This window comes from Lepidochelys olivacea (assembly GCF_965140295.1).
Source record: "Lepidochelys olivacea isolate rLepOli2 genome assembly, chromosome: 5".
Taxonomy (NCBI): Eukaryota; Metazoa; Chordata; order Testudines; family Cheloniidae; genus Lepidochelys; species Lepidochelys olivacea.
In genome coordinates, this window is record NC_140415.1 from 19108394 (window position 1) to 19126006 (window position 17613).

The 17613-nt window shown below is 40.5% G+C and overlaps 1 protein-coding gene across 1 annotated transcript; it reads left to right on the top strand.

Annotated features, from left to right (window-relative positions):
- Nucleotides 1-1227: 1227 nt before the first annotated feature.
- Nucleotides 1228-14404, top strand: DYNAP (dynactin associated protein; the record flags this gene model as incomplete). Its single annotated transcript, XM_084629619.1, is given in 14 exon segments — nt 1228-1311; nt 2936-2950; nt 2954-3125; nt 3128-3174; nt 4801-4983; nt 4985-5008; nt 5968-5976; nt 5980-6146; nt 6148-6190; nt 6765-6918; nt 11805-11914; nt 12058-12171; nt 13225-13374; nt 14270-14404. Coding segments are annotated over 14 exon segments (1407 nt in total).
- Between the last annotated feature and the right edge of the window lie 3209 nt (nt 14405-17613).

Sequence of the window (17613 nt, forward strand, 5' to 3'; positions counted from 1 at the left end):
ATTCCTGCCTGTGTGCTGATGGCACACTCCACAAGGGTGCAGGCATCCTCAGCAGTGTTCCTGGCACCAGTTCCTATTCAAGACATCTGCAGGGCAGTGACGTGGTCCTCAATCCACACCTTTTCATTGCACTGCACCATTATACAGCAGGCCAGAGATGATGCAGTGCTACAAACAGCGATTCTATGAACTCCAACCCCGCCTCCTAGGTTAGACTTGGGAATCACCTACTTGGCATCGACACGAGCAAGCACTCAAAGAAGAAAAAACAGTTATCTACCTCTTGTAACTGTTGTTCTTCGAGATGTGTTGCTCATGTCTATTCCAAGATGCACCCACCTCCCCTCCGTCAGAGTATCCGGCAAGAAGGAACTGAAGAGGCGGTGGGTCGGCAGGGACCTATGTACACCGCCATAAAGGTGCCACTCCAGAGGGCTCCACAGCCAACCTGGTGGGTATCACTAGGGGAAAAAACCTTCTGATGATTGTGCACACGGTGTGTGCACACCTACTTGGAATGGACATGAGCAGCACATCTCGAAGAACAACAGTTACAAGAGGTAGGTAACCGTTTTTTTCTCGGGGCCATCATTGCCACTTGTTATCATTCTGTCAGTTTTTCTTTCCCGATGTAACTAATAGTAATGATTCAGGAATATCTTTATTGTTATCAAACAGATGCCTGTGTATGAAAATCAAGACAGTTTTTCATTGTGCTCTAGTACAGTTGTTCACTGTTTTTCTTTTGTTTTCATTACTGTGTCCCTACCCAAAATATTTCGTTAATCATTGTCATGGGAATGACCCACATATTAGGGGGAAGCTGCTCTTTACAGGGAAAGGAGCAGACCATTTGTTGCCTTTGCACTGCTTCTCAGCTCACCAGCTTGAGCTGTCCACTGTCAGTTCCCCACAGTCCTCAGTTAACAGAACCTGTCTGTCTTACTGTTTTGTCATCTCACAGGTCTTGTGTAATGCAGAAATGAGCTGAATAACTTCAACCCTGAATTTGGAAAGAGGCAGATCTTTCCTGTGACAGTTCAGAAAAGGAGATTTCCTGGATTGCAACCAGTTTAGACATAAGATCATTTTAAGTGTCTTTACTGTTTCTATGCAAAATTAAAATTAGTTGTTTCTTGGTCTGCAGCTCTAGAAGCACTGAGCACAAATTAGAATTAACATTTTTTTCAATCAGTTTTTTACAAAAGTCTGTTCCAATTTCTTTAAATGGAGAACCCAGGATTTGAAATGCATGAAGAAAGAATACAAAGTTCCTCAAATATCAAAGAAAGGACAAAGCAAGAGATACCAGTAAGTTTCAATTTTGCAATTATTTAGACCATTATCAAATAAGAATTAGGGTTGGGGCTTAACATCTTGTTTCATGATTTAGCAAAATGATGTACATAAATATACTATAAAGACTTCAGTAAAATAAAATCTTCCTAATTCTCACTTTGCTAATTGGCAAACATAATACTGACTCAAGAAATGACCATGGCCTCGCTTCACTTAGCAAAGATGTGATGGCAGAAGGCTTAGGGCTAGTTTACACACAAATTCAACTGATTTAACTAAATTAGTTTCTAGAGTGAAGTTAAAGTACAGCACCAGCCATGGGTGTTTCGTTGCAGCGTAGACATACCCTAAGTACTGAGCTGCCTTCCCAGCAGTTCTAGGCTATAAATATACCAGGGTTAGCAACTCCACAGTGACCCAACTGACTTTACACATTGGGGATTTTTAGTGAGACCATATGTGCTATATTAGTTATCATGGTGTAGAATATATGGGTGTTTTTAATACAAGGACAGAATTGTGTGGGATTGACATGGAGAAAATATAAGGTAAAGTGTGTTCAAATCACTGGAAATCAGGACTTTGGATGCAATCTGATCTAATATTTTTTTCCTCTGAATGTGATGAGGGCTCTCTGGGGACTGCTACTGACTAACATTTATTTGAACACAAGCTATTTAAAAACAGAATTATTTGAATGTTCTCCCATAAAGGAGAACAGTTGTGTAATGGAATATGGTGATATTTCCTGCTCTCTTTTTTGTTTTGTTTTGGCAGCTCCTCCAGGTGAAGCCTGGGCAGTTAATGGGCCTACCTGGCCACCTTAACCCCTTCCAGTTTTGTGTAGGGTGGACACCCCATTACAAGGCCCAAGTTTAAAAAAATGTTGATTATCTTATTTTGTTAAGGGCAGCAGAAGTTTAAGCAGCAGTGGTTTGAAAGCTTAAACAATACAGTTTGAAAAGTGACCATTAAGGATCTAACCAGGTTAAAATACACTGAGGACTTTACATTTTCCCAAAGGATTAAAAAAGTAACCATACAAAGCATATCTCATCTCATCATCCCTTTAAATAGTTAAAAAAGGAATGCTTCCTTAATGTATAAAGGATGCTCTGTCTTGTTGCAGTTTGTAGCTTAATCTGTAAAACAGGTGAAAATTTCAGTAGCTCTTTTGCTTTATTTATTATCTCACTTTCTTGTGAAAATTAGCAGCTTGTATTGATATTCCAAGGGAGATCTAAGCTCTATTCTGCAAGCCTTGTTCACATGAGGAGTGCTTACACTGATGGGCACTAATGAAAACTCCTAGCTAGCTAGCTAGGAGTTTTGAAAGAATACAATGTGTGTAACTCACGAATAAAGCCTGTGGCATCAGTCCCCTGGTGTGAAGCGCTTCTAAGATTTATTCATAATTTCATAAACCTCAAGCCTGAAGGGACCATTAGAGCATCTAGTCTGACCATAAAAGAGGCCATAAAAATTTAATTGAGTTACTCCTATACTGGGCCCACTAACTTGTCTGACAAAAGCATACCTTCAGGAAAGGTATCCAGTCTTGATTACACAGGTATCATTGCATTAACTATTGTTCTGATTGCTAACCAATAACTTTTGTTTTTAAAATGTCTTGTAGGAAAGAAAGAGCCACTGATCGCTAATGAACATTTTTCTAGTTTGTCTCTTGGCCTGCATCATCTCCACCATCATAGGAGTGCTGATTATTGCCTTGGTCTACATTAATAACACTGGATTTATGACAGAGATAAACATTCAAAAGCATGAAATAACCTCTCCAAAAAGCCCAATAAGAATATCAGACAAAAAAAAGTAGATGTCAAATTCCAGTTTCTGAATCATCTGGGTAAATCTAGGTGTAGCAGTTGTTCTTCTTACGAAAAGTATTATTGTACTCAATATAGAAGTTTGGAGGCAAATTTTCAGACTGGCCTGTTTTTGTTGTTGTTGTTTTGGTTCTCTCCTTTTCTGTCCACAGAATTGCAGGCACAAAGAGATTATGATTCATAAATAATCCAAAATGCAATTTACATCTTTTGGATATATCATTATTTGGACCTACAAATTAGATGTCTAAATAACCAAAATTACAGAGTTTTAAAAGGAAGTCAGCTTTTGAAATTTAGCAGTGAAACTACACCATGTGAAACCATGTTAAACATTTTCAGAAAGCTAGAATACAAATAGAAGCCATTTAGCTGAAACTGGAAGTCTTGAGAACCGAGCTAAAATGTATTCTTTGGTCACAAATAAAAATGAATGTGATGGTCTCATTTTAGGCAGCAGTAGCCTCACTCACCTTGCTGGACTTATAGCATTAGCGTTCATGTACAAACCAAACAGCTAGATTACTTCAGAGTTTAGTCTTTGTATTTCAAAACTTACTGAATTTTTAGAAATTGACCAATTTGAGAAGAACTCCAGTTTTCATAGAGCCAGATGTCAAAGTGTATGTTCTGACTCTTTTTTTAAATCCTTAAAAAGTATATTTATATGGATTTTTCTGATCCCATGTTCATGTTTATAAGGGTTTTTCCGCAAGAAAGAAGATGATTGATTAGACAGTGGACAGTTAAACTGATATACAGTGCTGTCAAATATACAAATGAAAGGAACTAAAAAAATAGCAAAAAATTGTCTTTTTCTAATTTCTTCCAATTCAGATATTGTTAGGCATTAGATGTAACTATAGGAGGTGCAAACATACACAAAAATGTGGTTTTCAAGATTACAATGTCCCGTAATACACTTCCCTAATGTAAGGTGACTTTTTAAAATTCCTGGATTTATTCTAGATGGAGTACAAATAAATGGGAAGGAACAGTCCCTAGCACTAAGAGTTCACAATCTAAGACCCTGATTCAGAAAAACATTCTATTTAGGAAGGGTGCTTACACATGTGCTTAATTTTAAGCATGTACTTAAGTGCTTTCCTGAATCAGTGTCTAAAAAGACAAAGAAAGAGAAGGGGGAAGGGAGTACAACATAAAAGTAAAGTGGTCAAGGTGATGATAGGCCATGTCAGCCTTATATTTGTTTAGTTTTTGATGGCAGATACACACTAATTGACTGGTGAAATCCTGGCCCTACTGAGGTCAGTGGGTGTTCTTCCATTGACTTCAGTAAGGCCAGGATTTCACCCCAAGTCTTCCACTTTTTTTGTTTGATGTACCTACAAAGTGATTCTTAGCCAGTAATTTTTCTGAGAGTTTTGTCCTTAAAACCATTCCTTATCAATCATTGTAAAAAATATTATGGCAATTTGATGTATAAACGTATGTGTGGGATCATCAAAAGTGTACTAAACCCATAGCTAGAGAAGCCTCACCAAGAATTCCCTGTGTTTCCCACAAATTTCATATCTACATATAAAGTAATGTTCTGAAATATTCCCTCAATATTTTCCCTTCATTTCCCCACTGGCTTTGCCTTTGTCCAATACTTATAAAGAATAACTTGTAAGAATAACTTATGATTTGCTAGGTATTTCAGTTTCCTGGGGGTGATATTCAATGGGCAAGATTTAGGTATGATGTAAATGATTATCCGAGTGATGAAGAAATGGAATTAGGAACAAGCATCAACAATCAGCAGTCTAAGATGACTTTTGGAACATTACGGATCAAGAGCAAAGGGCTCCGGGCCCCCCATTGGCACTTTAATACCAAATGAACATGGCTTTCTCCTAAAGGTACAACCTGATTATTTTAATTTCATCTGTTGTAAATTTTTTAAGTAAAGCATCATGCCAGCCTATGGTCTGATATACAAATGCTAAATAATAATAAAGACGGCATTATCACTGGTTAATGTGTGTCACATTTTCAAAACTTGGTGCCTGAAATCATGTTCTTAAGTGGCGTGATTTGCAGACATACTATATGCTCACAGCTCCAACCAAAGTGTAATAGTTGCAGTCCGTGGAAATTTTGTGTACTCTGAACTTTTAAAAATTCAGCTACTTATCTGGGTGCCTGCACATGAATTAGGTGCTTAATATTAGGCACCCAAATTTGAAAGTGTTTGTTATATCTCCTCTGACTATCCATTTCTCTATTTGTAAAATGGGGATAGTAAAAGTTACTTACAGTACTAACTCATGGGGTATTGTGAGGAATAATTTGAGATTGTACATAATTGTGAAAACAAAGTGTTATGTATTTTGAAGAATTGACTCTTGGCTATACTTAGAATACTAACAATATTTTTATTATTAAGTATTTAATATTTCTATCATAGTAGCACTCACAGGCCCCAGTCAGGATTGGGGAGCAATTGTGCAAGACATTCCACAGACACATGGTCCTTATCCCCAATAGTTTGAATCTTCTTAAACTATAATCATAACATTCATAGCTTTCTCTAAATAACTTAATGTTTTGTGTGTGCGTGAGAGAGAGAGAAAATTTATTAAGTGTTTCTTAAAGAAATTGGGCCTTCCAACAATTTATTGCTGAATGCACTATTCTTGCTTTGGTCTCTCAAAAGCTGAGTAAGAGTGGGATTGTCACCAGAGTGGGCTACCATCAGTCACATATATGTTTGAATTATTAAAATGTAGGCAAATACAATTTATGAGCTCACTACGGAAAAAACAATGTTTGTTTGTTTCTGTCATGATTTTGTTTTGTCGCTCCGCCTGTGTTTCAGGGTAGTGCCTAGACTGGTGGTGTTGATGCTGGTGGTAGCATAATAACTACATACAATGTTACCACGGGCCAAGTGATTTTCTTCCCTAAAAACACATTGCACTGGGTAAAGAATGTGGGAGAAAATGACTGTTTGTTCCTGCTGTTTTTTACAACACATGAAGAACTTCAAACCTTGGATGTTTTTCTCTACACCAGAAGACATAGCAGCAAGATCATTAAAGGTTTGAACAGTAGCATATACAACTCTGTCCTGCTGAAAGTAATAAAAAAGGGCCCAACCATGCCCCTTATCAATTTGTGGAGGATCCCCTCTTTGCCTGGATCTCCTGTCTCCCACCTGGAAGGATTTGTATGTCCCCAGTGTAGCAGTGTCCTCTCATATTGTTAAAACTAGTCCTTGTCACAGTGGGGCAAGGGTCCCTAGCATATAGGTTCATAGTATCTGCTGGATCCATGGGGATCTGCAGGTTCTCATGGTGGAAACTGTGCATTCCACAGGGAGGGAGCAAACACTCTCTCCTTCATGGAACAATTTGTAGCATCTACCCAGATGAGAGAGGACTTACATTTTGTTTCAGTTTCAAATCTCTTTAGGATTTGAATAAAGTATAAAATCAAGTTAAAATATGTATAAAGCTAGGAATTATATGGGATAATGCATGGCAGCAAGTCTTACCAGATCAGACCTTCAGTATGTCTTAAAGGTGAAAAACACATTACTTGATCAAGCTGCTCTACTTTCCCTGTTTGCTTCATGCATTTGCTAACATAACATTTTTATTGGGTGTATTTTAGACTCAAGGTGGAGTGAATTTTATAAGAACATTCAAGAAACAAACAGAAGATCAGGCCATTAACCTTCCACCAAACTTAGTACAGCTTGTTCAGAATGCCAGCTATGTGCAGTCTCCAGACGAGCTAGTGTGGCGATACTTCTATAATCTCAAAGGTACATAACTAAGAACTTGGTATATAAATGGGGTATCTGTTTGTTTTGAAGGAAGTACTTTTTCACACAATGCACAGTCAACCTGTGGAACTCATTGTCAGGGATGTTGTGAAGGCCAAAATTTAACTAGGTTCAAAAAAGAATTAGATAAGTTCATGGAGGATAGGTCCATCAAAGGCTTTTAGCCAAGATGGTCAGGGATGCAACCTAATGCTCTTGGTGTCCCTAGCCTTCTGACTGCTGGATGCTGGGACTGGACCACTTGATGATTGCCCTGTCCTGTTCATTCTCTTTGAATCCTCTGACACCGGCCACTATTGGAAGACAGGATACCTGGGTAGGTGGACCATTGGTCTGACCCAGTATGACCGTTCTTATGTTGATAAAATAGAGTAAAAATTAAATGTGATAGAAGGGAGAAATAGTATTATAACAGTCTAGAAACAATTTGTAATTTAATAAAAGGGACAATATTAAGCAGAGGCCTCAGGCAGTCTAATAGACCTCAGAGAGACCTCAGACAGCCTCTGTAATACTTTGTCTAATTTCGGTTGTTGCATTTAGTGTGTGGTTTCTGAGGTTTAAGCCTTTGCTTCTTGTCACAAGCTTATGCCTGTGAGTGACCCCACATTGCAGCTGCCTTAAATGTCTGGGGGAAACTCACGTGCAGGAGCGCTGTAAGATCTACAAAGACTTACCAAAGACCTCATCAAAAAGAGTAGAGACACTAGCTCAGATGTATCCTCAAGGAGGCAGCATTTTGACCTCCCTCAGAGCCTGGTAGTTCAGTTGCCATAAGGAGTGCCCTGGCTACTGTTTGGGAGACTCAGCGCAGTTCCTCCTCTCCCACAGCGAGAAAACATGCTCCGTCTGCTTCTCAAGAAACTTGGCACTGTCCAACATCCCGGGTGCTGAAGAAAAGTGCTTCAGCGAGGGAATCTCGGCACAGCTCTCTATCATAGGTAAGAAGGAAGCAGAAAAAGACTGATAGAGGTCGATCCCCAACACCAAGGATGGCGGGGCAGAGGGATTCTAGTAGAGTGTGATCCACATCGGGCCACTCTGAGGTTCCAACAACCTGAGTGGTGCCATTGACTCTGGCCCTGGAACAGGTACCATTGAGTCTGGCATCCCTCCAGCTGGCCTCCTTCCCCTCTGCTTCAGACTGTTTTCCATGGGACATTCGAGTAGAGAAGGAACTGAGGGCAGTTCACCTGCGTATTCCTGTGTAGCCTTGGTGTGTGACAGGAGGAGGAATAGGGTTCATGTGCAGACCGAACAGACACTGCTAAGGGAAAATCTCATATCCGTGGCTCAAGAGGCGCATTAGCACCTAAAGTGAAGCATCCATAGTGACACACATCTAGAAAAACCCAGTTATTGCACAATATGAGTAACCTCTTCTTCTGTAACTTCAAGGAAAGTGCCAGCCTGTGATGTCCACTGTAGTATGGTCTGGGAGTATGTGTATTTAACTAATTTTTTATTTTATAGTTTTCTCTTTTTTGTATATGGCCAATAAAACTTATTTTGATGGGTCCCTGATGTACCTGAGGATTTGGCTGGTGCACTCCAAGGAAAGCTGAACTCTGTCGTCAGGGGAGGTAGAACAAAATGAGCCAAAGGCAACTCCGTCTGGAGAATGTTTCAGTACTCCTTAGACTGTCAGTGCAAGAGAATGAATAGAGAAGGCCACTGTAGGCACAAAGAAGTCCAAATTACCTAAAGGAAATAAGGCAACAATTACAACTTCCTGGGACTTTTAGTATGCTCAAGGTATAATACTAGAGGCCTTTTAACATCAGTATGTGAATAAGGGCCTGTCTAATTCAGGCACATGGAAAATGTTGTCACCATGACTGACCTGTTTAAGGTGAAATGTTGTCCATCTTTGGAAGGTGTATAGAAAGCACTACCTTATCATCTTCAAAATGTTTTGTATAAAGTGGATCAGCCTCTAGTGCATGATGCTCACACACTGTGCACTCAATCCTGCAAGGTGCTGAGCATTTCCTGGGAGATGCTGAGCACCCTCCACTACTAATGACAAAGCACCTTGCAAGATTCAGGACAGCTGAAATCATTGCCATCAGAACAATTACTTTTCATGATAAAAAGTTTGAGCTCACAGCTAATGAGTGAGTGGCTGGAAAGAAGCTTTTGGTGTTCCCATTAATATCAGTGAATATGTTCCAAGTTACTAGTCTTAGTCTAAACTCAAGAAGAAATTCTGATTTCAGATTTCTTATTATTTGTACAATTGCTGCTTGCATGTGTCAGAGTGGGATACTGTGCAAGTATAAACCGCTGGTCAGTCTGTGTTATGTATCCCTCACTGGTGGCTGCTTCACAAAGGATAGGAGTCTATTAACTAGCTAAAGGTAAGGAGTACTTGTGGCACCTTAGAGACTAACCAATTTATTTGAGTATAAGCTTTCGTGAGCTACAGCTCACTTCATTGGATGCATACTGTGGAAAGTGTAGAAGATCTTATTATATACACACAAAGCATGAAAAAATACCTCCTCCCACCCCACTCTCCTGCTGGTAATAGCTTATCTAAAGCGATCACTCTCCTGACAAAGGAGATGCTGTTGTCATCATGAATAGGTCGGAATATGAACAAGAGGCTGCTCGGCAGCTCTCCAACACCACTTTCTACAAGCCATTACCCTCTGATCCCACTGAGAGTTACCAAAAGAAACTACAGCATTTGCTCAAGAAACTCCCTGAAAAAGCACAAGATCAAATCCGCACAGACACACCCCTGGAACCCCGACCTGGGATATTCTATCTACTACCCAAGATCCATAAACCTGGAAATCCTGGGCGCCCCATCGTCTCAGGCATTGGCACCCTGACAGCAGGATTGTCTGGCTATGTAGACTCCCTCCTCAGGCCCTACGCTACCAGCACTCCCAGCTACCTTCGAGACACCACTGACTTCCTGAGGAAACTACAGTCCATCGGTGATCTTCCTGATAACACCATCCTGGCCACTATGGATGTAGAAGCCCTCTACACCAACATTCCACACAAAGATGGACTACAAGCCGTCAAGAACACTATCTCTGATAATGTCACGGCTAACCTGGTGGCTGAACTTTGTGACTTTGTCCTTACCCATAACTATTTCACATTTGGGGACAATGTATACATTCAGATCAGCGGCACTGCTATGGGTACCCGCATGGCCCCACAGTATGCCAACATTTTTATGGCTGATTTAGAACAACGCTTCCTCAGCTCTCGTCCCCTAACGCCCCTACTCTACTTGCGCTATATTGATGACATCTTCATCATCTGGACCCATGGAAAAGAAGCCCTTGAGGAATTCCACCATGATTTCAACAATTTCCATCCCACCACCAACCTCAGCCTGGTCCAGTCCACACAAGAGATCCACTTCCTAGACACTACAGTGCTAATAAACAATGGTCACATAAACACCACCCTATACCAGAAACCTACTGACTGCTATTCCTACCTACATGACTCCAGCTTTCACCCTGACCAAAACACACGATCCATCGTCTACAGCCAAGCTCTGCGATACAACCGCATTTGCTCCAACCCCTCAGACAGAAACAGACACCTACAAGATCTCTATCAAGCATTCTTACAACTACAATACCCACCTGCTGAAGTGAAGAAACAGATTGATAGAGCCAGAAGAGTTCCCAGAAGTCACCTACTACAGGACAGGCCTAACAAAGAAAATAACAGAACGCCACTAGCCGTCACCTTCAGTCCCCAACTAAAACCCCTCCAACGCATTATTAAGGATCTACAACCTATCCTGAAGGATGACCCAACACTGTCACAAATCTTGGGAGACAGGCCAGTCCTTGCCTACAGACAGCCCCCCAACCTGAAGCAAATACTCACCAGCAACCACACACAACAGAACTACTAACCCAGGAACCTATCCTTGCAACAAAGCCCGTTGCCAACTGTGCCCACATATCTATTCAGGGGACACCATCACAGGGCCTAATACCATCAGCCACACTATCAGAGGCTCGTTCACCTGCACATCCACCAATGTGATATATGCCATCATGTGCCAGCAATGCCCCTCTGCCATGTACATTGGTCAAACTGGACAGTCTCTACGTAAAAGAGTAAATGGACAAAAATCAGATGTCAAGAATTATAACATTCATAAACCAGTCGGAGAACACTTCAATCTCTCTGGTCACGCGATTACAGACATGAAAGTCGCTATTTTACAACAAAAAAACTTCAAATCCAGACTCCAGCAAGAAACTGCTGAATTGGAATTCATTTGCAAATTGGATACAGTTAACTTAGGCTTGAATAGAGACTGGGAGTGGCTTAGTCACTATGCAAGGTAGCCTATTTCCCCTTGTTTTTTCCTACCCCCCCCAACATTCTTGTTAAACCCTGGATTTGTGCTGGAAATGGCCTGGCCCACCTTGATTATCATACATATTGTAAGGAGAGTGATCACTTTAGATAAGCTATTACCAGCAGGAGAGTGGGGTGGGAGGAGGTATTTTTTCATGCTTTGTGTGTTTATAATAAGATCTTCTACACTTTCCACAGTATGCATCCGATGAAGTGAGCTGTAGCTCATGAAAGCTTATGCTCAAATAAATTGGTTAGTCTCTAAGGTGCCACAAGTACTCCTTTTCTTTTTGCGAATACAGACTAACACGGCTGTTACTCTGAAAACTGTCATAGCTAAAGGTAGATGCTCATGCTTATAGCACTGGATGTCCCAGATTCAGTCCCCAGTGTGGACTCATGATCTTGGTCGATAATCAAGCAACATTAGCTAAAAGCAAATCTTCTGGCAATTAATTACCGATAACATATGGGAATATTTTCTAGTAATTCTCATTTAACTGTCATTCATTCAGATTCAACAGAATTCAAACTTCCAGAGGGAGTAATTCAGTGGGCTCACTTTCGCAAAAATGGAGTGGGTCTAAATGACAATGAGAAAATCTTTAGTGACTCACTGCAAATGGTATGTATATTCAGTAGAGCATTCTCGTTGCTGAAACGTAAGGTAACATTGTGAAGCATGTGAGTTCATCATCATTGTCACACACAGCTAAGATGTTGCCATATGAGTTGTTGTCTGAATGTTGTGCTTATTTTGACTTCCAGTATGAAAATAGTCTTACCTTAGGAACTATCAGGATATACAGCAATGGACTACGGCAACCTCATTTTCATTTCAATGCTAACGAGATGGGCTATGTCATTAGTGGCAGTGGAAAGGTAAGTTGTTACATAAACTAAATGAGGGTTTTGTCTGAGTTAGGGCTGCAGGATTGGAATGTTTTCAGAAAAATTTCTGATTCTTGTTAGTACTGTAAAACTCCAAAATCCACACCCTTCATCTTAGGGTTAAATTTTCTCTGAGATATGCTGATGGAACTCTAACAAGTCAAAAAGAAGTTACACTACCTCAATGGAGAGAAAAATTAGCCATTATAGTTCTGCATTTAGGGAAAAGGCAGCAAGCTGCTTCAAGTAGGAATTCTTATGGTCTTAGAAAGAGGGTAGGCAAAATAAGAGGGAATCCTGTTGATTCAGCACTGATGAGGAACCAGCCCTAAGCAGGGTAAGTTAGTTGCAACAAGATTTAGGAGACAATGTTTCACTATGTCCCTATCACTACATGTAAGTACGATATAGAAAGGAAAATGGGGTGGTCTTGATTTTATGCCAAGAGGAAGGCCCAGATAATCATTATTGCTCTGATTAGTATTAATTAACGTGACTTACCAGGGTGCTTGAGGCTCTGTTTTGACATAATACAAACAAACAAAGACACACTAAGATCATAATTGAAAACCACTCTCTTTAAACTGAAGCTGAAAAACACAACAAAGGGATCTGATGTAAAAGAAGGGAATTAAGGGATGAGTTGAAGGTATCAAACACATAGCCCAGCAGTGGTCACAACCCTTTGAAAAACAAAGAGGTTTAAAGGTTCTTTTTAAGGGTCCTGCATTTCATGTGAGCTGACCCAAGTATTTCCAAAATTCATAATGTTAATAATCCATCTGACAAGGCGAAGAAGTTGAAACTTCTGATGAACCCCTTTTCCATATCTGGGGCACTGAATAATAATAGCCACAATCTTCCCCTGTGGATGCCGGCGTCTGTCTGGTGCTCCACTGACGCCATTGGGTCTGCACTAGCAGATCTCAGCTCAGAATTGGAGCCGTAATTCTTAATTCATCTTATGATGAGTGATCTTGGCGTGTACTGTTGGATATTTTGAACATTTTCCAGCAAGGAATAATCGCTGCATCTCTTGTTTAGGTGGGAATTATTGTTTCATCTAAAATTACCACTGATTTTGACATTGGCATTGGAGATGTTGTATTTTTCCCCATTGGAACACAACATTATATCAAAAACACATGTGCTGAGGATTTGCTTCTGATTCTAGCATTCAGCACAGGCAACCAGGTGAGAATACATAATGGCAGTTACTGTATAAGCAGGGGCTGAGGGGGCGGGAAGCATAAATTGGACTTATTCCCTGATTGGTTGCCTTATGCTTTGCTACCCACCCAGTAACGCTCAGCTACACTGACGGTGAGCTTCACTTCTGGTGTGAAGGGCCTTCATGAGGCACCACTAAAGCACCACATTGGAGAGGAAAAAGAGGAGAGAGACTATGTATTGTGTGTGTGTGCGCACGCGCAAGGCAGAGAGAGCTTGTCTGCTCGTCATGCTGTGGGTGGATCAGCCTGCAAAGGCCACTATAGCCCCCGGGTACCACAGAAAGGGGATCCGCACAAGCATTGAGCAGGCCAACATGCTTGATGGTGAGCATGGGTGGCGCCATGGACCTGTGATTACACATATCCTGTGATAATGATATCCAGCAAAGGAGCATGGAAGCAACTGCTCTTCTAGCTTAGTTTCTTATTTCATAGGACATTTACCGTTTTAAGTATTACCAACTCATTAACCGGCCATTGTGTGTGTGTTTATGTACACATGCTCACACGCTCACACACACAAACTTTACACCCTCAATCTCTCTGATTCAATAATCTACTTGTATTATTAGCATTAGAAACTATTGAGTTTCAAAGAACACAAACATTCTTAAGCACGTAGCTCAGAACTTTCTCTGTTCCCATTCCAAAAAAAAAAAAAAAAAGGCATGTCCAGAAATGGTTAAGATTTTAATAGCTTTGATGAAAAGTGCTATGTAAGTGGTATGCTTTTTATTGTGTGTGCTATAGCTCTCATAGACTGTGTGGTTTTTTACTCAGTCTGTGCTGTTAATAGTCTTATAAAAGGATCATCGAATAATAAATTATTTCTATTTGAAATATGGTATTTCTGACAGCTGCAAACCCTTGATATGGATGACTACTTCCATGCCACAGCAGATCATATTCTAGCCCAGCTTTTCTTCAAGAAGCAGGAGGAATTTAAGAAGATCCCAAGGTTTAGTGAGGACGAGGCAATTAACCTGTCATAGCAGCTAATATTAATTGCCAAAGATAATTAAATTTCACTGCCTTATTTTTAAAAGTACTTTTTGCCTTTCTTGCTGTTTATCCAGGGGAGCTGTTCAGAAAACAAAGTAATCTCATTTTAACTTTTATGTAGTTATTTTAGTTGGTATGTGAGTAACAGCATTGTTTAAAGTATTTTGTAAATAAAGGTGGCTCCTGCCACTCAAATACATTTTCTGTCTGTATTTGCTCTGTTCCATCTATTAATTCATGCACTTCATCTCACTCTCCTTTTCCCATCAAAGTACTGAAATTTACATTGTTACACACAATCACTGTATTTAAACTCCCCACCCTTCATGTACCGTGTGGACACGGTTCTTTGTCTCTTGACTGGAACTACTTATAGTAGCAAGCACTATACCTAACTACCCAGTATTTTCAGGATTAAGCTCTTAATTGCCCTTTAATACATTCAGCCAGACCTGCTTTCCCTCCACTAACTGTAGCCCAACAGATAGGGCACTGGATAGGGACTCAGAAGACGTATGCTATTCTACTCCTTTTACCTTAGAGTCAGCCTGGCTTAAAATAGTCTCTTTTCTAAGGCACTGTGAACATACTTTGGAGTTAATCCTGTAGTCACTATAAATTGAACTCTACTGTTGCCCTTTATTGCATTGTAATTAAGTGACCATTGCCTTGCATTACGGAGTAAGTGGGATTAACAATCCGTGAAATGCATTTGTAGGAAAAAAGTGATTTTTGTCCTGTCATCTGCATTTCTGTCATCCAGGCAGATTTGAATCTCTATATACGTTTTGTTTTGACTAAATAATTAGCTTATTTTCTGACCTGTAATTTCGAATCTGAGTTGTAGACAAACTAATGAATACAGCCCAAGGCCCCAGTTCAGGAAAAAAAAACAGAAAAAACAAACCCCAACGTACACATGTGTTTACCTTTAAGCAGGTTTGTAGTTCCACTGATTTCAATTTCTAATGTATAGGCATACCAGTTGTACTACTCAGAGTCAGAGTGATAGAGTTTAAGGCCAGAAGGGACCACCAGATCATCTCATCTGACCTCCTGTATATCACAGGCCACCAACACCACCCAGCACCCATACACTGAATGCAACAACTGAAATTAGACCACAATATTGCAGCCCACAGGAGGCTGCCTGAGGCCTCTGCCATGGCAGGGAATTGATCATGAGATGTAGCTGGATAACGCTGTAGTCTTTGTCAATAATGATAATTCTATAGTTGCTACAGTGCTCTCTTTAGCTCTTTGCAATGTTTTGGTTAAGACACTGGCTCCTGTTGCTGAAGTAAATGATTGTGCACTCACTGTACTAGCCCCAGTAACAGGAGTCTATATGCTGTCATCGCTCTGACTGGAGTCCTTTAGAAGTCAGTGGGTGATGGCAAGACAATGACCAGAAACCAGAGATTACCAGTAGTATTAATCCATAAGGGCCAGTCTCAGCTATCAGTTACACTGGTGAAACCCTTGGTCCATTAACTTACATGGGTTTGCATGTGTGTGTCTGACAACAGAATTTGGTCATTCATCATTCAATGTTTAGCCACATGATTGCTCTATAGTGCTCTATAGGGCTCTTCTGCTTCTTCCCGATGGAGTCAGAAACGAACCAACTGCCCAGAACACAAAGACACAGATCCTCAGTTTGTGCAAATCAGCACAGATCCATTGAAATCCATTCCGTCAGCTGAGTTCTGGCCCAAGGAACTATTGAGCAGTGGTGGCAGGTGGACTTTGGGGCAGGTGGGGCTGCAGGAGAGTCAAGCCCCCATTTCAAGTGGGAGCAGCAGCAAAAGTGGGGAGCCTGCTGGGTGCTGCAGGAGTTTCAAGCCGTATGAGAAAAAGCCTCCAGTGGCAGGGGAATGACCTTCCACCAATTATTTCTCTCCATTTCAGGTATCTCTTGACTATATCAATGGATATGTATGCCTTTGTTGGACCTTCGGGGATTTGGGACAGCTGACCTCAGCATAGTACAACAGCAAACTATCCCAATGCATAGGAAAGGTAGGAAGTATGGTAAGAGACCTCTTGGCTTAACCAGGAGATCTTCAATGACCTGAAACTCAAAAAAGAGTCATGCAAGAAGCAGAAACTAGGTAAAGTTACAAAGGATAAATATTAAAAAGAAAACACAAGCATGTAGGGACAAAATTAGAAAGACCAAGGCACAAAACAAGATTAAACTAGCTAGTAATATAAAGGGAAACAAGAAAACACTTTACAATACATTAAAAGCAGGAAGAAGACCAAGGTAGGCCCGTTACTCAGTGAGGAAGGAAAGACAGTAATAGGAAATACAGCAATGACCAAAGTGTTAAATGCTTTTTCTGTTTCAGTTTTCACCAAAAGGTTAGCAGTGATCAGACAACTAACACAGTGAACATCAGCATAATGGTAGGAGCTAAGGCTAAATCAGGGAAAGGAGTTATGAACTACTTAGACAAGGTAGATGTCTTCAAGGTGGCAGGGCCTGACAAAACACATCCTCGACTACTTAAGGAACTGGCTGAAGAGATCTGCGTCATTAAAAATTATCTTTGAGAACTATGTAATGCTGACCCACACAGGGGCATCAGCAACGGGATCAAACCTGGGACCTCTTGAGCTTAATGCATGAGCCTCCACTGCCTGAGCTAAAAGACACATCTCCCTTAGCCAAATCTGTAGCATGCTGATCAATCTCTAGCTGGCCGGCCCACTACTAGAGGGAGACAGCGTGCCACATTGAGCAGGCATGGGTTACATCTATAAAAAGGGGAATACGGACAACCCAGGGAATTATAGACCAGTCAGCTTAGCTTTGGTAGCCAGAAAGATAATGGAGCAATTTCATAATTACAGGCATCTTCAGTTTTGGCTTTGTATCATCTAAACTGCACACATGTTGAAATAAAAAATTAATGGCTGTTTTCATGTCTTTTACAAATCATGAAGGTATTCTTGTTTGAATTGTGTCATCAGTGTGCTGTCCCTAGGCCTATATAAAAATGAAATGGTATTGTGATTTTTCAAAGCATTCTAATTAGGCCAAATCAAATCAAATTTCATGACAACACTTAAAGGCACTTCTGCTTAGTGAGGACTATTTCCAAACCAAATTTCTACTTTTATTCCTAGCTGTTTCAGCTACAGAGCAGTTTAAAAAAATATTACGCAAATATTTACAAGAGGAAGAGTATTT